At 33.1% G+C, this 22254-nt stretch overlaps 1 protein-coding gene across 1 annotated transcript; it reads right to left on the minus strand.

Moving 5' to 3' along the window:
• Positions 1-6243: 6243 nt before the first annotated feature.
• On the minus strand, positions 6244-19336 carry LOC102805052 (uncharacterized). Its single transcript, XM_085505583.1, has 4 exons — positions 19201-19336; positions 13191-13401; positions 7656-10453; positions 6244-6594 (listed from the first exon to the last, which is right to left on the minus strand). The coding sequence occupies exons 1-3, from the start codon at positions 19201-19203 to the stop codon at positions 7671-7673; spliced, it is 2997 nt and encodes a 998-aa protein (XP_085361709.1). The 5' UTR covers positions 19204-19336; the 3' UTR covers positions 6244-6594; positions 7656-7670.
• Between the last annotated feature and the right edge of the window lie 2918 nt (positions 19337-22254).

Here is a 22254-nt window from a genome sequence, read left to right on the forward strand (position 1 = left end):
GTTTATCTGTCTATCCAGAAACACGTTTACCTGTGTACCCAGAAACACAATGTTTATCAGTGTATCCAGAAACAAAATGTTTATCTGTGTATCCAGAAACACAATGTTTATCTGTGTATCCAGAAACACGTTTACCTGTGTACCCAGAAACACAATGTTTATCTGTCTATCCAGAAACACAATGTTTATCTGTCTATCCAGAAACACAATGTTTATCTGTCTATCCAGAAACAAAATGTTTATCTGTCTATCCAGAAACACAATGTTTATCTGTGTATCCAGAAACACAATGTTTACCTGTTTATCCAGAAACACAATGTTTATCTGTGTATCCAGAAACACAATGTTTATCTGTTTATCCAGAAACACAATGTTTATCTGTGTATCCAGAAACAGTGTTTATCTGTCTATCCAGAAACACAATGTTTATCTGTCTATCCAGAAACAAAATGTTTATCTGTGTATCCAGAAACACAATGTTTATCTGTGTATCCAGAAACACAATGTTTATCTGTCTATCCAGAAACACAATGTTTACCTGTGTACCCCGAAACACAATGTTTATCTGTGTATCCAGAAACACAATGTTTATCTGTGTATCCAGAAACACAATGTTTATCTGTGTATCCAGAAACACAATGTTTATCAGTGTATCCAGAAACACAATGTTTATCTGTCTATCCAGAAACACAATGTTTATCTGTCTATCCAGAAACACGTTTACCTGTGTACCCAGAAACACAATGTTTATCAGTGTATCCAGAAACAAAATGTTTATCTGTGTATCCAGAAACACAATGTTTACCTGTTTATCCAGAAACACAATGTTTATCTGTGTATCCAGAAACACAATGTTTATCTGTTTATCCAGAAACACAATGTTTATCTGTCTATCCAGAAACACAGTGTTTATCTGTCTATCCAGAAACACAATGTTTATCTGTCTATCCAGAAACAAAATGTTTATCTGTGTATCCAGAAACACAATGTTTATCTGTCTATCCAGAAACACAATGTTTATCTGTCTATCCAGAAACACAATGTTTACCTGTGTACCCAGAAACACAATGTTTATCTGTGTATCCAGAAACACAATGTTTATCTGTGTATCCAGAAACACAATGTTTATCTGTGTATCCAGAAACACAATGTTTATCAGTGTATCCAGAAACACAATGTTTATCTGTGTATCCAGAAACACAATGTTTATCTGTCTATCCAGAAACACGTTTACCTGTGTACCCAGAAACACAATGTTTATCAGTGTATCCAGAAACAAAATGTTTATCTGTGTATCCAGAAACACAATGTTTATCTGTGTATCCAGAAACACGTTTACCTGTGTACCCAGAAACACAATGTTTATCTGTCTATCCAGAAACACAATGTTTATCTGTTTATCCAGAAACACAATGTTTATCTGTGTATCCAGAAACACAATGTTTATCTGTTTATCCAGAAACACAATGTTTATGTGTGTATCCAGAAACAGTGTTTATCTGTCTATCCAGAAACACAATGTTTATCTGTCTATCCAGAAACAAAATGTTTATCTGTGTATCCAGAAACACAATGTTTATCTGTGTATCCAGAAACACAATGTTTATCTGTCTATCCAGAAACACAATGTTTACCTGTGTACCCCGAAACACAATGTTTATCTGTGTATCCAGAAACACAATGTTTATCTGTGTATCCAGAAACACAATGTTTATCAGTGTATCCAGAAACACAATGTTTATCTGTGTATCCAGAAACACAATGTTTATCTGTCTATCCAGAAACACGTTTACCTGTGTACCCAGAAACACAATGTTTATCAGTGTATCCAGAAACAAAATGTTTATCTGTGTATCCAGAAACACAATGTCTATCTGTGTATCCAGAAACACGTTTACCTGTGTACCCAGAAACACAATGTTTATCAGTGTATCCAGAAACACAATGTTTACCTGTGTATCCAGAAACACAATGTTTATCAGTGTATCCAGAAACACAATGTTTATCTGTGTATCCAGAAACACGTTTACCTGTGTACCCAGAAACACAATGTTTATCAGTGTATCCAGAAACACGTTTACCTGTGTACCCAGAAACACAATGTTTATCTGTGTATCCAGAAACACGTTTACCTGTGTACCCAGAAACACAATGTTTATCAGTGTATCCAGAAACACAATGTTTACCTGTGTACCCAGAAACAAAATGTTTATCTGTTTATGTATCCAGGAAAACAAAGGGTATCCGTTTATCAAGGATTACAACAGGAATTTGTGTATCCAGGAACATTATTGATCTTCATTCAAACACTCTATCTACATACATAGTGGGTGAACACCCACACCTCATGCCTTATACAGTAGCTATGTATTAATTGCTTGTTATATGTGCAGGTTGATTAGTTTGCTCATTGGTTAAGATAAATAAATATAACTGGTATAATCAGTATCAACCATTTCTGTGCACTCATGTATTTGATAAAATCAATACAATATCAAAGATAAAGTGGAAATTTTGAATGAGGATTGAATGAAAAGAAAAACAAAGTAACTCCTTCCCTTTAAAATTTTTCACAATATTTAATGATTAAATATCTGAAATATTGCCTCATTTTTAATATTTAGTAAAAATTCACATAAATTTAAGAAACTTACAAAAATTTTTAAAAAAAAATCTATTATATATATGATCAAGCCTGTTCAAAGGTCTTTTCAAGCATTTTGTAGAACCAAGTTTTGCCATGACAACATGGGATTATAAGCCTAATGTTTTCAGTGTCATGTAAAAATTTGACTCTGACCTTGACTCTGACCTTGACTCTGACCTTCCATTTTTGGTTCATTAAAAACTACTAGGAGGAGGGGGGGCTTATAAATTACTGTTGAGTACTTTATTTTCACTTAGAATCTATTTTCACTAAAGGGTTGGATTAGTAAAAATAAAATCTAGTTGAAAATACTTACATTCAGTGAAAATAAACAATGAACATGTTGTTTCAGGGACAATTGTTTCTCGCTAAAATAAATTATTTTACAGTCCCCACACTTTCTGGGCTGCAAAGTACATATATCAAATACTGTCGAACACTTTATTTTCCTTAGAATTAATTTTCGCTATTTTCGCTGAAGGAATGAAAATAAAATCCAGCGAATATACAATTGTTCCTATAGTTTACATTCAAGTCGTCAAAAATCAGTGAAAATAAACTCCATACAAAACACCCAAAAATCAATTCCAGCTAAAATAAAGTATTTTACAGTACATGATACCATATGAAGACAGTGGACTCTGGGTAACCTTAGCTGGAGAACATTTTTTGATTACGACCTATTTTTGCAAACAATCAGCCTTGTATTTCCCCAATAGAACCTTTTAAAATTGACAACTCTTAATTATAAACAAAAACATTTGACATAGGCTTTGCGATGTGAACAAATCTAATCTTGCTCTGCTATAAATACTTGTAAAATGTTTATTTATATTTTGTAATATAACAGTAATTAAAAATTTTAATTTGATTTGATTAATGAATGATGCTTGATGATGCTTTTCATTACCTGCTAATGAGGGCGCCTCTGTATCTTGCATCGGTTTAGAAATTTCATGTTTCAATTTCAGTTTAAAAAAATCATATGTAGCCAAAAGAGGTTTGATTAGTAAAACATTCAAAAACCTGATTACAAATATATGTTAGGAAAGGCAATGAAAATTCTTCTGTTGCCATGGCAATACAACTATCATTTGTTCACGAAATTAAACTACTTATTACTGCACACATATATTTGTTAAATGAATACATTACACATTGATAATAAAATATAAAACTTCAAAAAAACTTAATACATAAAGGAAAAATTATTTATTTACACAATTGCATTTCAGTAATGTAAAAAAGTCATATATTATTACCAAATCCAGTGCTACCTTATATGGTCATTCTAATTAGCATATTGCACAAAATCTTCCAAAGAAATCAATATTAGCCAAGTTGATTTCACTAATAGCCTACTACATCCTTACACCTCATCAAAACTTTTATGTTGATGTAACCGCTTTCAATATACACCAGCGTGCAATGCTAGAATGCAATTTTAAAATTAACTTGTTTTATTCTACTTTACACCTAACGAAAAGTATACTTGTAAATTTAATCAACCTCTTGAATTGAATGACCTTCTCATAACTCTATAAGGAGATGATATATAACCTTATAAATTGGGTTTGTTTATTTCATTGTCTATTACACTCATAGTTGCATATTATTTGTACGGAAAACACCTCCAGAAAATGCTTATTGTGCGTCTATGTTGACTGTGCTTCAACGTAATTGCACTAGCGGGCTTATCCCCCAAAGTACCAGTATGTGTGACCTTCACCTACATATAATTTGCTAAGTGACCTTAATTGATATAGTTAAAATTCCATCTTTTACTGAATGTTATACATGAACAGCATCAATGTGGTATCTGTCAAATACTGTAAAATACTTTCGCTTGGAATTTATTTTCGCTATTTTAGCTGAAGGGATGATTCCGTGAAAATAAAATCCAGTGAATATGCTTTTCTTTCCTATATTTCACATTCAACTCGACAAAAATCAGTGAAAATAAATTCCATAAAGAATAACCAAAAAGCCTTTTCAGCGAAAATTAATTCCAGCGAAAATAAAGTATTCCACAGTATGATGAAAGGGAACATAGATGCATGTTACTTCACCTAAACCAAACCAGAATGCAACATACTATAGCTTATAACAGATTTTTTAGTTCTTTACCAAAAACACAAATGTCTAATAAGATTAAAGAAATATAAGAAATATATATATATGTTTCTACACTTAGTAAAACAGTACATTCTGTTATATGGCAGAAGTGGGTACAGATACAGTTTCTATGGAAATGCCAGATAGTATAACACAAGATCATACTTGTATGAAACTACGGTGTCCCATTTTAATTTTGGCATAATGCCAAATAAGATGGTTCAAAATATTTGTCTTTGTTCTGCTGAGGAAAATGAAAAGCTTTGTCACTATGAATTAAGGATTTTCTCACAACTGAATGAAGAAAAATATTAGGAAGTAGTATCATTACATGCATAATCCAAGTTTCCATTTCATTTCGGCTTCTCCAAATGATTAAGAAATTTTTATATGACATGTTTTGATAGTATTAGAACATATTCATTTGTGAAACACTGGTGCTAAAATTTCAGGTTGTAATGAGCATCGCAAAACTTGTGATCTCTAAAGAAAATGTTATATCGATTTTAACATGATATTTAACGGATATTCAAACTGTAATTGCAATCATCTCCTTAGATAACTTAGACAACAATGTATTTTTCAGCAAGGTGACTGATCCAGTTTGAACAAATTGCAGTGTACAAATTTTGTATCTTGAACATAGACAAGTTTACCTTGTGAACTATCATACTGAGTTACACTTCCAGGTTATACTGTACAATATGACAGATTAAATGAGAGATTGACGACATCTTCCCTGACTGCATAGCATTCATGATGACATGTATCGTCACTTCCTGGAATGCAACATAGTGTCTAGTTACAGCTCACTGAACAGCTCATTATGTACAGGGTTTAGATTAAAGGTATTTTGTTTCTGTGTTTTAATTTCAGCCTTCACATATGAATGCAAAAATAACTATTATTTTTGTTCAATTTGGACAGCTAGAACTCGGTGAACATAGTTATGTCAATGTATAATTGATGACGTTGACACCAGTTTCAATGACGCAGAACAAGGAGAGTTCAAAAGCCGAATTTTCTACGAAATCCAAATAACTTGGCTTGTGCATGTGATAATGGCAATGAATTAGTTGTTTGTTTTATTGAAAACATTACAATCTATAATATCACAAAGCAGTTCAGTGTGCCAAATCAAAAATCTAAATTTCGCAGTTTGGGAAAATACATGTTTTTCACTGAAAAACATTCACAATAAGTATAAAAAAAAAATTATGAGGTAACAGAATAATTTCATATTACACAGTAGTGAGAAATATTTGATATAAATATAATAATTAATAAAGTGTAATGTAATTAAAAATACATTAATATATTTACATGAATTATAGACTAAGTCGTAACCGGTTTACTATCTAAAAAAATCCAGTATTACCAAAGGTTTAGCATTGAATGCAAGTCAAATTGTGTCATCTTGCACAAATAAAAACAGATAATTGTTTCCATATTTTTATCAACAAATTTGATTAAGACATATGCAATAACAAATTCCATTTAATTCGAGGACATTATAGAAAAAAGAAAAGAAAAAAAGGTTGATTTAATAATTTTGATGACTCCATAATAGTATAACATAATTGCATATTTTATCACAATAGAATCTTGAAGTAATAAAAAAAGAGTCAATTATAGTCAAACTAATAAACTCAATACTGATGGAACATACAAACGTACATGTGACACAAATTCAGAGGAGAAATATACCCTATATTCTTTGTTATTACATGTAAATACTATTGTAAACACAATACTATAATAATATATTTCTGATGCCATTGAGTCATCCATATTTGACCAACTCCTTGCTTTATTTCAGAACACATCAAAACCTGCAAAAAAAATATAATAGATTGTGTATACAATGCAAATTGAAGAACATTATTCAAAACAAGCCATGCATGGCACAGTCCCCGTTAGTTATCAAATTTAAGATAAATAGTTTTGTTTATAGTAATATGGCTTGATTATATGATTTGTATCTGATCGTCAAACAAGTAAGTACTTGAGAGATATTGCTCTGGAACAGCATTCAAAATCAGCCATTTTGAATACATGTATATATATATATATATATATATATAACATGATGTATAACGAATATATGAAATTTGAATATAATCAGTCAAAGCATTTAAGAGATATGGCTCTAGAAGTTCAATCATTAAAACAAAATGGCCGCCAGTCAGCCATTTTTAATTCGATCTGAAAAATAAATGATGTGCATCAGGAACCTGTAATGTCTAATATATATGTACCAAGTTTGAATGAAATCCACCCATAAATGCCAGAAATGCTTGATATTTGATGATTTTTTAGCACAAAAATAGCCACCATTTGGCCATTTTGAATAGGATCGTCAAACCAATATATCTGTCTATCTATGACATGATGTATAATGAATATTTAAAATTTGAACATATTCAGTGAAAGCAAGTCAGAGATATGGCACGAGAACCACATTCATTAAAACAAAATGGCGCCAGTTGGCCATTTTGAATCTTATCTGAAAAACATCAAGGTCCTATAATGTCTAATGTATGAGAAATGCTTGATTTTAATGATTTTTAGCACAAAAATGGCCGCCAATCGGCTATCTTGAATCAGATCATGCAACAAATTGACGTGCATATGTATAATATCGTGTATGATGTATGTGTGAAGTTTGATTGTGATTGGTCCAGGCATTTCTAAGATACAGGTATGGACACACGCACAGACGCACGCACAAACACACGGAGGTCAAAACATAAGTCCCCGTTTTCGGACTGCGTCCGAACAGGGACTAATAAAGAGTGAGCGTGTCCTGTCAAGGGGAAAGTGGTGTTACACAATTCAAAATTTTATATTACACATGAATTGAATTTTCAGATGGCAAATGCAAATCACTTACCATGACCTGATTCAGTTACTTGGATACCTCATTCTCTTCCTTCCCATCACCCATTTCATCCTCTTCTCGTGTTGTAGGTCTGGATGAATGCATACTGCTCTCAGTGTCGACATGAATAGATACTCCTGTTTCTGAATTCATAGCTGATGTACTAGGATGAGAAGCTGTATTCTGCTTCACTGCTGAAGTGGAGTCACTTGCATGTGATAAGTTCATTTGAGATGATGTCATGCTTGATTGTGAGGTTGTCGTAGCAGCTGTTGTTGCTCCTAGAACAGAGCTCTCTATTCCTGGAATTCGACCCTCTAGGTAAGTCAATAAATGTTCCACATTTTTTGACTGCAGCCCTAAGGTGGGCATAAATTTCATGAAGTGTAACTTCCTATGTCGATGCATTGTGGCACTCTGCCTAAAAGCTTTCCCACACAAGTTACACTGAAAAGGCTTCTCACCAGTATGTATTCGTCTGTGTGCTACCAGATGAGACTGGAATTGAAAAGACTTGTTACAATATTCACAAGGGAATGGCCTCGCATTTGAGTGACTCATTTTATGCCTTTCTAGTCTCCAGTGGTTTCCAAACACTTTGCCACAAATGTTGCATGACCATCTGCTATGAATGTTTGTATTTACATTCAGCTTTGCTTTTCTATTTCTCAATGGCTGCATAATACTTGTTTTCACTGTTCGATCCATCACTAAGGGTGACACAGCAACCATGCTTTCCTCCTCTTCTTCCTCATCATCATCATCTTCAACATCCTCTATGTCTTCTTCATCTTCCTCTTCTTCTTCCTCTTCATCTTCTTCTTCATCTTCAAACTCTTCATCAATGTAGTTTTGCATTTGTCTAAACTCTGCTGGAATTGATTCATCATGCTGTATTTCCTGGTACAAACCCAGTCTGGATGGTCCAGCTTGAGGTACATCATCACCAACATCTCCAGATTCATTCAATTGAGAATTGTTCATCATTTCAAAATTTTTGTGCAGCTTGGCATGTCTGGACATTGTTCCTTTCTGTCTGAATGCTTTACCACAGTCTGGACATTTGAATGGTTTTTCACCACTGTGAATTCGTTTATGCATCACCAAATGTCCCATCACTTTAAATGCCTTACCGCATTCGGAGCATTCAAATGGCCTTCTGAACACATTGTACTGATTAGATGCCATCTGCCACATTTCTTCATCAAGTTTCTCATTTTCTGATTGGTCCTCTCCTGTTGGGCTCCATGAACTCAAAATAGCTTGTCCACCCTGAGCCTCTTTTGCCGTTACCTGGTGTGTACTTATTCTATGTCTGACGAGATCAGCATGGTCGGCAAAGAAACCAGAACACAATCCACAATTAAAAACCTGGATATTTTGATTTTCCAAGATTAATTTGATTTCAGTTTGCTTTAATGTAATATGCTGGGTAGTTTGAGGTTTGGGTTTCTGCTGTACAGGTTGAAATGATGGTCTTGCATTCTGGGGCATATGTCTTAGAAGTTTATGTCTTTTCATGGTAGAGCTATGTCGAAATAGACGTCCACAAATATTACACTTGTATGGTTTTTCACCAGTATGTCTTCGTCTATGGGTAATTAGAGCACTTGCAGATACAAATCGCTGATTACACATTTCACAAGCAAATGGTTTCTCACCCAGGTGCTTGACTAATTTATGAATTTTTAACGCTGCTTTCCCAACAAAATGCTTCCCACAGTGAGCACATGAATGATTTTTGGGTACAGGCCTCTCCTTTATGGATGTTGGTGCAATCTCTGTTTCTCTAGTGATTGCAGACTCTTTTGTGACAGCTACAGTGTGGTTTCCTTGGTTAATCTCTGGTGGACTAGTTGATTTAGAAGACGTTATCGGCCGTGACAATCTGGAAGGGGATTTTTGTCCCACTTCTGGGTTCTTATTTGGGACAGCATTTTTTGGTGTTGAATGTTGTGTAACACTTGGTGGTGAGAAATTAAATTGCCGTGGTGTTTCAGGATGGTTTACAGGAGTGCTACTTTCACTTGAAGTACCTTTTGATGAGATGGACTGTTGCCACTGATCATTTTCAGTATTTCGTGAATTAGGTGCAACCAGGACGCGATTATGTATATGAGTGTCAGTAGTAATGTGGTGCTGCGATGGATACGAGACATGGTGGTGTTCTTGTGGGATGGGAGATCTGTATGCAGGGGCAGAGGTAGCGATTGTTCTTGGCACATCAACCCTTAACGGTGTCATTCCAGGAAAAACAGGCTGTGATGAAAATGTTGACATTGTTGGATGGATAACAGAGTGGTGTTCCATGACTGGTGTCATTACTTCCGGTTGATGAGACAATCTATCATTCTGTCCAGGATGTGGATACTGGACAACTTGTTGGGAAAGTATCTGCGATATCTTATCCATTGTTTCTTTTTGACTTTTCCGTCTTTCTTCGGCATGCATGGCTTTAATATGTCGATTCCTTGTTGCGCTCTGTCGAAACGTTTTCCAACAATAATTGCACTGAAATGGTTTTTCACCTGTGTGAATTCTTTTATGTGCAACCAAACTCCCTGTAGACTTGAAAGACAAATTACAGACATCACATATAAAGGGTCTCTCGCCCTCATTTGCATGGCTACGCTCATGTTCAACGTACACCTCAAAAACTGAGAATTTTCTTCCACAGACAGTACATCTGTATCCCAAACTACCAGCATCACCTTTCTGCGACTCTGCAGTGGGATGAGAAGACTCTGTTAGGTCATCATCAATAACAATGCTATTGTCCTCCTCTTCATGAATCATTCTGACTTCATTGTCTGCAAGACAAAGACACAATAATACATTTATTAAAGCTATAATGGTGTCTCCATTACTCAGTTCTATAATTTAATCATATTATATTTATTGCGTCACTTTCCCCAATTCGTTTCTATTATGCTCCAGCCATTGCTGATCAATTGCATACAAAGCCTCGCTTTCGCGTTGACGGAAAATTTTAGCGATGAATCGTATGTATTGTATTGTTGCAATGGGACTAAAAGCAAAGCTTCGAACACAAATTAGTCGGCAATATCTAGAGCATGATAATAGCCAATCAAGGATAATTGGCAAACTAATTAAAAAAACAAATTTTAGACTAAAAAATGCAATTCTCTCTGAATTTTTTGAGTTTTGATTAACACAGGTGATATTTAACCTATTCCACTTTCATGCACAATTTGGCCAAAATATTGGTATTTGAAAATTATGTCCAAATTAACAAAGGAATTAATGTAAAATAATTCAAAACAAAAATGTGAAATATATTCCACAAAAATTTTGAAGGGGAATGGAAAACAAAACTAACAGTGAACTAGAATTTCTTATATAGTGTAGTCAAGATTTGATAATACATTGGGAAAACATAGCATAACTAATACAACCTTGTTAATTGAGAACCAAGATTAACTCTTATCTGGTCAAGTCAATGTAAAAGTATATTGGGCTGACAGACTGAGGGTCAAATGATTGGATGGATAACTAACTGACAAAGTCTTGAAATGATACTAAAATAGGCAAGCATCATAATTACATAAAAAATTTCAGGGATTGCGTTAACACCATATTTTGCTTCCCGGACTCCAATAATTGAAGAGGGACCCAGTTTTTCAGGCAAACTGAGGTCCAATCTCTAATAAAGTTATCCAGGGTCAAATTTCAATTTCTTAAATTTGTTTAAGTGGGACTCGTCTTGTTAAGACATTAGCGCAAACCCTGAATTTATGTATATTCGTTTTCCTTAAATAATACTACATGTACTGTATCAATCTCAATGTCCATCATACATGTAGAATAATATAATGTAAATTGTATAAATGTCCTAAGGAAATAGTAGTACAGGAACATATCTAAGCAAAATTTGACAACAAAAATTCAAGCCAATGTGACCTCAATTAATACTACATATACTTTATAAATCTCAATGTACCTTATAAAATAAAATAAAATTAATTGTACAAAAGCTCCTAAATAATAGTGAAGTAATCTATTTGGAAAAAAAAAACGAGTCAGAATTGAAAACTACGGTAAACACTGCATTTTTTTTATTTATACTCATAACAACATATCTGTTTACTACACTTATTTAATTAACAAATCTAGATCTCACAGAGCATAGATTACTAAAATCTGGTTCTCATTATCAGCAATATAAATATCTTCATTCTGTCCTCTTATTTCTACGTCTAAAAATCTTGAAAATTGCACTTGCTAGTTACACCAAAATTAAAATTGGTTGAGATTTCATAGCAACTGATAAAATTGTAACCAAAAGAAGAAGACAATTATAAGTAAAATTTAATGAATATCTTAGACTGCCATTTTGAATCCACAAAAACAACAAATACATTTGAATGTGCAATCAGTCAAGGAATATCTGAGATATGACATTAGAACAGCTTTCATTAAAACAAAATGACCACCAGTCAGCCATTTTGAATTTTAAAAACAAAATGTGTCCACATCCCAGCATGTACAATGTATGACCAAGAACCAGTTACTTGATTGGCAGAAAAGCTTTAAAATGGTCACCATTCAGCCATTTTGAAATTGATAGTGTGTACATGTGTCACATGATTTATATGTGAAGTTTGATTGTAATCAGTACATCATGGAATGTCTGTGATAGAAAAGGACATACATATGCATGTACACACAGACGGATGGACAGATGGACAGATGCGCAGAAACTAAAAAGCAATCAAAGCTTCTACTTTTACAACATCAGATTTTAATCAAATTGAGGTATACCCCATTTACTTACACATGTTTAGTAGATTATAGAGAATGTCTTATTTACTCTTAACTATATAACAAACAAACATGATCACAATTGTGAATTAAACAGATTACAGCACAGATCATCAGAAATGTATGAACTACCGGGTATTACCGTAATCTACACAAAAATGGACCATTAGTTTCAATACGACTAACAAACTGCATGTTGAAAAGCGTACAAGGGACATTCCAGAAGTTAATTAGTATGCAAATTACTTAATAAATATGCACACATTTGTTTCCAAACTAATAAGCTCCGGAGTTCATAATGTAAGTACAATTCCAATCCAGCCACTGGCTATATTATAGAACAAAAAATTTCACATACATACATGCATGCAAAATACAGACAGACAGATGACATTACCTCCCAAATGTGCTCTGCACATAGATGCCAAACAGTATATTGTATATTGTTTTTATTCAGTTGTACTTTACAATTTTCATGCTAAATATTGTCTCTTAATGTGACTTGAATTATAAGTGTGCCCTTAAATTGTGGTTCTCTAGGGAAAGGTTTTCTAACTAGATGTCATGGAAACTATATCTCCATACATCTTAATGTCATGTCTAAGCCATGTAAATGAATCTCATTATTCTACTGTGAAAGACATGCATACACAAACATTTTATTCAGAACAACACATACCTGAATTATTTTGAAGAATAAATTAATTTTATAAAAATAAATTTTGAAACTAATAAATTTGGAATGATTTAAATATAAATTCAAACCTTGTTGGTCATAATTTTCATTATAACTTCTCATATTACCATCTGTACCATTGGCATGGTTACCATGATTTTTGACCACTACTGTATCACCGTTTTCTGTCTCAACTATCATCACTCCTTTGGAGTCCTCAGATGGTTCTTCTTTTACCATTTTCTCATTACCATTTTGTTTATCAACAACCCAGTGATGACGATAAACTGTGTTATCCTCCTGTAATCAATATAATTATGAATAAAAATAATATAATGAATGAAAAAACTATTAAAGATCTAGTCAGTGTGTGTGGACTGACAATAATTCAGCAACCCGCCCAACCCAGCCCTTTCATTTTGTAGTTAATTTGTGTGCAATTTTCAATTACTTGACTGTTTATGCACTATGTAAACATTACGTCATGGGCATTTTTGACATTTTGGTCAACTTGTAATAAACAGGAAGCCCAATAATTTTTCATCCACATATGGTGTTTTTCGTGTTTATTACATAATTTACTGAGTAATAACATGACCCAGACCACAAAAATGTGGTCATCACTTGATCTCATGCTATCTTAGTACTGGTTGTGACAGATGACCTCTGACATGGAGAACGAACAAAATATTTATTATTGATGAGCAGATTGAAAACACTTGCTGGTAACACAACACATTGAAAATATGCTAGATATTTCCTTGTACAGAACCGTTGTCCCAGGACTCTTGTGGCAGCTTGAGTTTGTTGGACACCGCACTACTGTGTTTGCGACTAAGATTCACCACATAATTTTGACAAGTAACCCCCAAATTCAAGATGACAAAACAATTATTAACTGTAAGCTAAGCTCCCTAATTCAGTGTAAATGTAATTGCTCTCATCTAAGTTGCAATTAATATTTGTTTCTCTAAGATATACCCGGTAAGGTCTCATGCCACCAATCAACCAATGGCTGCTCATAGCCCTCAATTTAAATGCCTAGTAAGAAACAATGAAATTTTTTAAATTTGTTTATTCTCAGGTGCTCCCTGTTTGAGGGCGTAATCAACTGGGTCAAAGGTGCGACCAACATGTGGTCTTTTGTTTACTACTTAGCGACTGTGTACCTGTGGGTTTATTCTGTGTGTATTTGGATGTTCTAATCTTGGTGTTTTTCCAGTGATTTCTCTAGGTGCAATCCATATACAGTAGGTGTGTCTTGTTTACCTGAGATTTGTAAGAGTTTGAGCTGGCCAACATGTTAGTTTTTTTCATATGGTTGTTTACTGGCATGTTGATTTCCCATTTTTGAGCCATGTTTTCAACTTTCTTCATCATTTTCATATAGCAATCTCGTCATATGTTAACATTGTCGTCTATGGAAATTCAATTAGTGATATGAGCCCGATACATGCACAGAATAGCAATGACATTATGAAAAATCACAAGCTCCGCAAATTTAGGACCAGCCCTGAATTATTTTTGTCATCATTGTCCAACAAGAACAAGGCCCCACACAGTGCATATACTGGATATTCAGCTATACAAAAATACATGTATGAATCACAAAATATGCAAATAAGCAATAATTAGTTTCAGAGAGCTCTTTCCCTCTTTACCACAGTAGCCACCAACTGTTTTTTCCGCTTTGCTTTAGACTCCGGAACATTTGCTACACAATTCGTGTTTTACCCACAATAAATTTACATATCTAGACCTTTAGCCTTTGAAAAAAACACCCAATCATGTAAGACATGATATCAGTATCAAAGGTCACTTGAATAATTAATAAATTACATGACTATATTTGTCAACTGGTAGGTGATTCCAATGCAACAGAATCATGCAGGCATTCTCTATTGTATTTCTGAATGCATTTTCTTACATTTTCAAAGGCATATTAAAACAATTTATTATACATCTGTCACCATAACACCATAAGCTAGAGTGTGCCGTAATTTTGCCGTATTTTACGGGGTATTTTCATCCTACCATATTAGGAAATGCGAATTCCAAATATGGAATGATTAAGCGCGAAAGCGTCCTCTAAAAACTAAAAACAAACATGGCTGCCACCAGAGTTTGACTGGACTCCACACAAAGAAGTTTGCTAACTTTGTTCTAAACATTTTGAATTTCGGCATTCCTGTGGTGAAACAAATATGTATTTTTGTGCGTTTTTTATTATTTATTATTAAATATTAATAATTATTTTTTTAGAATTTATTTGTCAACCAATTAACTTCTGTGTACAGTGCTGTATTCCTCAGTGAAAGTAAAATGTAAATGCAAAGGATAGAACAGTAATCACCAGTTTGATATAATGATGTGTCTGTTCTGAGCATATGGCATCTTATTTTACGACAGGACATGATAGTATTGCATATTGCATAATTATTAAATAGGTTTTATATTCACTTATATCATTTATACATAAAACTGCTATAAAATTAAAAACTCTGATTATGCAAAGTCAAGCGTAAGAATGTTTTGTTTCTTTTACAAACTAAAATTGAAAACCGTTCTTGTCAAAATCAACATCAAATTCACCAAAATTAAACCCAGTGAATATTTCTGTTTCTCCAAATATTATGTTTAATTCTAAGTGATTAATAATTTTAATATCTGGAGAGTAAGTACAAGTAGCAGGGTATCCCAGCAAAATAATGACAGTATACAAGTGCTACCAGGTTATTTTTACTGATAAAGTTGCGTAATCTATTAAAGAAGTCTTTACACATACTGCAATGAATAATCACTCACTTTACAGAGATAAGGAAGTCACTGTCAGGGATTTCATGTTTGAATTTGATGAATTGATGACATAAAGAGAAAACTAAAACTAGTCTATCTGGCATTTAAACCAAATTTAAACATTTTTCCCAAAATACCATTGTAAATTAGATACTTCAATTTATATCAAGCATGATTGCTACACGGAATACATTTAATAATAAATTATTTGTGTCCAAGCAATTTTAATCATAATCATAACAGTAACAATAAACATCACATTAAAACATTCACACCTAGCAAACACAATAAACAGAAATAAACCATTAGTGGCAGTGTTAGACCAGTATGGCAGTAAAAGAAAGCACTGTGGTGGTATCACTCCACTCTCTGTAACCTGCAAGTACATTGATTTGTCATAATTAATAAATAAGTTGAATAATTTCATATAAACAATTCTAACAGGACATTATTGAAATATAAAAGGAAATGGATCAGTCAGAGAGAATAAAGAGAAGATTATTTGGGTTTGCACAAACATCCTAAACCTGGAGATATGTTTAAATTTTTACTTTTTTTCATTTTCTAAATCAATCAATCAATCAACCAACAAACCAACCAAGTAAAATAACATTCAGGATGCAAATGTACTTTTGTCATTTGTTTTAATACTTAAAAATCCAAGTCATTTTCCAGAATAAAACTTTTAATGCCACAATTTCTAACCAACAATATAGTAGAACATTCTTTAGTACATTTTGATGCACTTTTTCTATAATGCTTTACTTAACATATGATATAACACAACTCATATACAGGTTGTGATACAAAACTTATTACGCAGGTATTAATTTGTGAAAGATGACAAAATGAAATAAGTCAACTTTCAGGATTTACATTTAAATGAAAAACTAAATACACATAAAAAATGACATAAACGTGATGGTGGGCACAAAACATGGTTACTGTAAAGGGGGTAATTATTCACGGGGTTTTAATTTAGCTTATTTCGCTGACTGGAAAATGCGCTATTTTAAAACCCAGTGAATATGTAAAATTTACCATAGAACACATTATCTAAATGACGAAACCGTGAACTTAAAACTCACTGAATATGCCTGAAATGGTAAATCAGTGAAATTTAAACCCAGTGAAAATTAGTCATTTTACAGTATTTAAATCAGTGCCCTTAATTCCAGAATTGCTGTACACTTTGGAATCATGGGAAACCATTGTTTTTTGTTGTTGATATTGTTAATCTGTCTGTTATTTTTTATATACTTGTAATGATAAGCTCAATTAATAATCTCACAGAACACTATGTATCCTGCAAACAAGTCTTCACAACCAAAGTGAGTTAAAATACAGCATGGATACACTGCAGCTGGAGTGAAAATAACTACCATATCCCATAATAGTTAGGGTAAGCCATGGTGTTCTGCTATTATTAAATATGGTTTCCATAGAATTAGCAAAAAAATGCCAACTGACAAAAGAAGCAAAAATAAACAAAATTCAACATTTTCAGTGTCAGAATGCACCGTGGCAATTTAAGCTGTGCATCATATGTCTAGAAAACCCAACTTTAGAAAGGGTCAATACAAATATTATTGAGCAAGCTTGTAACTATGAATACTGGACGTTTGTAACGTCAATAAATAAAAGAATATTAATACTTGTAAAAGATCTCAAAGCACTTCACGTGAAGTATCTATCAACTTTAAACATTCATTTACGAATTAACACCTAACTCATACATTGTACGATATGTCTTAATAACCATAATAAATGACCCACACTACAATGTTGGATTGTGCACTGCATATTACAAAGAGAGAGCCAATATCAAAGAATAACCTTGTTTAAAAAACAACAACATGTGCTTAATAAAGACAACAGTTTAATTTCTTTATAATTACAATTCAATTGGGGAATGTGGACATGTTCTAAATATAGGCACAATTAAAAATTCAACAACTGGAGACTTTATAGGGATATTTTGAAATTAAAATGGACATCTACATGACATTAAAAATTCATACATTCATTATAATCTCTACTATTCTCTACTTTAGTCTAAATATATTTCACTGATTATGGTGAATAATCAGTGTCCTCTGGAGAGAAAAGATTCATTTGCTAAATTTATTTAAATGTAATTCACTGCATTACATGTGATACTGTACATGGAAAAATATTCACTGAGTTAAGTTTACTTTATGTCGATTTGATGTTGTAGGTATGGTCAGTAGGCGTTAAATTCACTGGTTTGTGAAGAAAAAATTGCATTGTATATTCACTGGGTTATAATTTAGCGCATTCAGTTAACAGCGGAATAAACCAAAATAGAAACTTGTCAATGAATGCACCCTGTTTTTTTATAATTTCAAAAACATGACGACAAATAAAAACACATTTTAATAATAAGTTATATTCATCAATTTAATTGTCTCGCGTGACACCTATTTAAAAAAGAAAAATATAAAGTACCGTAAGCTTACACCATCATACTAGTATGTACAATAGCAGTGAAGAGATAATTATTCATTTGAGCAAGCTATGACTTGCTAGTTGCCTGCAATGGTGCAAAGCAATGCACACATTATAATCACCATAATGAAAAAAGAAAATATAGAGAGCTGTGTCAACAAGCTTAGCTCAGTACAAGACTGAATGATCACAAAGAATTTGTAACGAACATCTGTTTATCATATAAATGTTCATTATCAATGTATCACTGGTGTTATAATAATGATGAAGATAATGATATTATGATATAATAATGCATTTATAAAGCATAAATAATTTAAATCATTGGTGTAGACCGAATGCCACTATATTTAAAAGAAAATAATGCGGCTTCGCTGTGTGTACGTAATGGTGCACAAGTACAAGGACGCACCCAATATGCATGTCGAGGCACGACGAGGGGATTTTTTTTTTTAAAAGCAGCCAAAACACTGCTATTATTATTATTATTGTTTTTATCGACAGAATATGGAATTACGTTATGAGGTGGATATTTATTTCGCTATTTAGTCGGACGCACAGCTTGACTCAATATACAGAAAGAACGAATGAACTAGTGTGACATAGCTGATACGTGTGGCCTGGATGCTCTGCAAACAATGTCTGCTATGTAGTGAACTTTACGTGCATGCATGCATGCACAGCACGGAGCGAGCGAGCCGACTTCCAGGCACCACAACTGAAATCCCGAAGCCCCGCAGACACAACAACTCAAAGAAACTCCGCAATCCACAGTACACAACCTGACAATTCGTGATTTCAAAACAGTTCAGACAACATCAAAAATATGCTCACCATGGTTACATTTAAATGTCCGATGATCGACCATTATTTACAGTCAGGTCAGTGAAAACGACGGGAAGATTGATCAGCACGGCGCAACCATCTGTACACAACACTGCACACGACCTAAACCGGAAGTGATCTGTGCTCGTGCATAGGACCACCCAGCACACCGACAAATCATTGATGTGTTCCCTTTAAGTTCTTTACAATAAGTAAATAATAACAATCATTACAAAATCAGAATTTCGTACAAAACTGTCCTATTATTACTGTTATACTATTGACAGAACAAATCCATTTTCTCCATTTTTATAAATACTGAAATTAGAGGTTCATGTTGTGGCTGATGAAATAACATTAGAACATTATCAAAATGTATGATGAAATATAGAACTTGTATCGACAAAACGCGCATGTCTTCATTTTTGTCAATATTTATGAATTTCAGTGATAATTGAATCAAATCAACAAGCTTATCAAAGAACGTAGCGTGCAATGACGTCATTCGAAACGTTAAAATGTTATTCCAGCAGCCAATTAAAACTTTTCATTTCATTTCATTTCATGAATTGTAAAATTTATAAATATTTATAAAGATGAAGGGAATGGGTTAGATACGTTGATAGTACCCATTTTCATTATATGTGGAATATACTCTCGGCGCAACATAGACGTTCATCGTCATCTTTATAAATATGATTGGGATTATAGTTATGGGCGAGGGCCCTAAAGAACTCTTGCCATAAGTATTTATAAATTTTACAATTCAAACTGAAACGAGATGGTTATATTGGCCAACTGAATAACATTGGGACTTTTTTAAATTTTATTAGTTGCTTGGATTCAACTGTTGTTGAAATTTATAAATATTTATAATGATATTGGAAATGCCTTTATCGCTCCAAGATTAACAAAAAGATATACTAGTACATGCATTAACAACATACTTTAAAAAAAAAACAATGCAACTTTGTATGTGATCTCGATTTTCAAACACATACACAAACAAACAAACAATATCTGGAAATTAAAATACGTCATACCATACCATACACAAACAATTTGTCACTGAAAATCATAAATATTGACAAATTAGTCGTGTTTGTAGTCTAAGGTTATACTTATTCATATCACGTATGTCATTAGCGGCAATTCATAGCTTTACTTTATTCATACTCCCTCTGTGCATAATTTAACCAGACATAAACTGAATTTGCTTCCGTGTGTTAATTAATGGCTTACTATGCAAATTAATTGAGCAGATTAATTCAAAACTAATACTAGAACACTTCGATGAATGATTTTTCCAGCACAGGCATTTATATTATAAATCACATTTTTCTTGCATTTCTACACAAACATCATGCATGGAAACAGGTAATTATTATGAAAATTAGCTGAATAATTTCCATGATGTAATGTATAAACGTCTAAGTTATGCAAAGAACATGTTAAAGCCAATTAATTATACAAATTAGACAATATGCATAGATTAATTTGAAGCTGTTATAATATACTAGTAGTGTTAATTGTGTCAAGTTTCATTTCAATCCGGCCACTGCTCCATGGGGAAATGCTGAACTGTGTGAGTTATGGACATCGAGTTACGAATACATCGAGTTATAAAAATGACCACGCCCATATTTCAAAAAAAAAAACATTTTGCGAAACCACACCCAAATTTAATTTACAGTTATCCGAAGTACGGGCAAAACTGATTTGTTGTTTTGTTTATATTATAACATCTTCTAATTAATTTATGCATATTATCTATTTGTAATTTGCATAACCGAATACCTGGCCGGATAAACTAGATAGACTCGTGTGCGTTTGTCAAGAATATTAAGATAACAAATATGTGACCCTTTGAATTTGTCCTTGTGCCTGTGGCCATACTAGCGCTGTACGCCTATCTTATCATATTAACTCAAAAAGTTATGTGAACTAGCTTTTATGGTCCTAGTAAAGGTATAACGTTACAATAGAGGATTATGAACTTGAAACTGCTGTACTTACTTTGCAAGATGTAAGGTGGTTTGTCTTACGTCTGTTGTATGGTATAAAGGAAGACAAGTTAAATAGGTTGTTAACAGGTAACATTAAAAATAAGTAATATCATAACTATGATAAATATTGCTGATAATAGTAATAATACTAACACATAAGAATTAAAAAATACTGAATAAGATTATAAAAGTGTATGTTCCTGTGTAAGTTGTATACAGTACTTGAAGATGAAAACTTAGTGTGATGAGTATTGCCAGTAATATTCAAATTTTTGTTAAATTAACAATTATATATATTTATCAATCTGTTTAATAACAGTATTTTTTTTATTTTTCAGTATTGAAATTCAATCACAATTTTGTTGTGCAAACAAGTCTTAATAGATTTTGACATGGGGACAATGTCGTCTGTGCAGAGAAGGCAGCGAAGAATTTACGTGGAGGACGTGGTACTAGTGAACTCTCTCACGTGTCAAGGGAAGGTACGTGGTGTAAAGAAGGCACACATAACATCACTTAAGTTGTTCCAACTCGAATGTAGATAGACGAAGAAATCTGATCGCCGATGACTGATATTAACTCATTAACGTTGAGGAAATGATGTACGAACTCCAATGTAATGATTCAGAAATGAGAATACGCAGTACGAGTTATTTAAGGTAGCGAGACTATTATTTTTGTTGAAAATTACGATTTTCATATTTATTTATTCAATGAAGAGGCAGACGACAATAATGTTCAATGCTAACAATAACATCACTGATGCTACAACTCTTCGGTGTTATAACTATAAATAAATTAACAATTTTATCACAATATATATTATCCAGTAAACCAGTTCATCCATGGCGAAGTCACAGTAGAGCAGCGGTGAGAGGTTGGAATCTAATCCATAAAAACCGTAGACAGTAGATGTGAGAAAGCGTTTTTATATTTTATATGGCCTTAAAAGATTGTCGATCGACTTTAACCGGTTTGCAACTCTGATGATTCCCAGGAATTAAAGTACGACTTTTAGTGAACACTGGAAATTGTCGGGTTCCTTGCTGTTATTATG

Source organism: Saccoglossus kowalevskii, chromosome 11 (genome assembly GCF_978046115.1).
Source record: "Saccoglossus kowalevskii chromosome 11, keSacKowa6.1, whole genome shotgun sequence".
Taxonomy (NCBI): domain Eukaryota; kingdom Metazoa; phylum Hemichordata; class Enteropneusta; family Harrimaniidae; genus Saccoglossus; species Saccoglossus kowalevskii.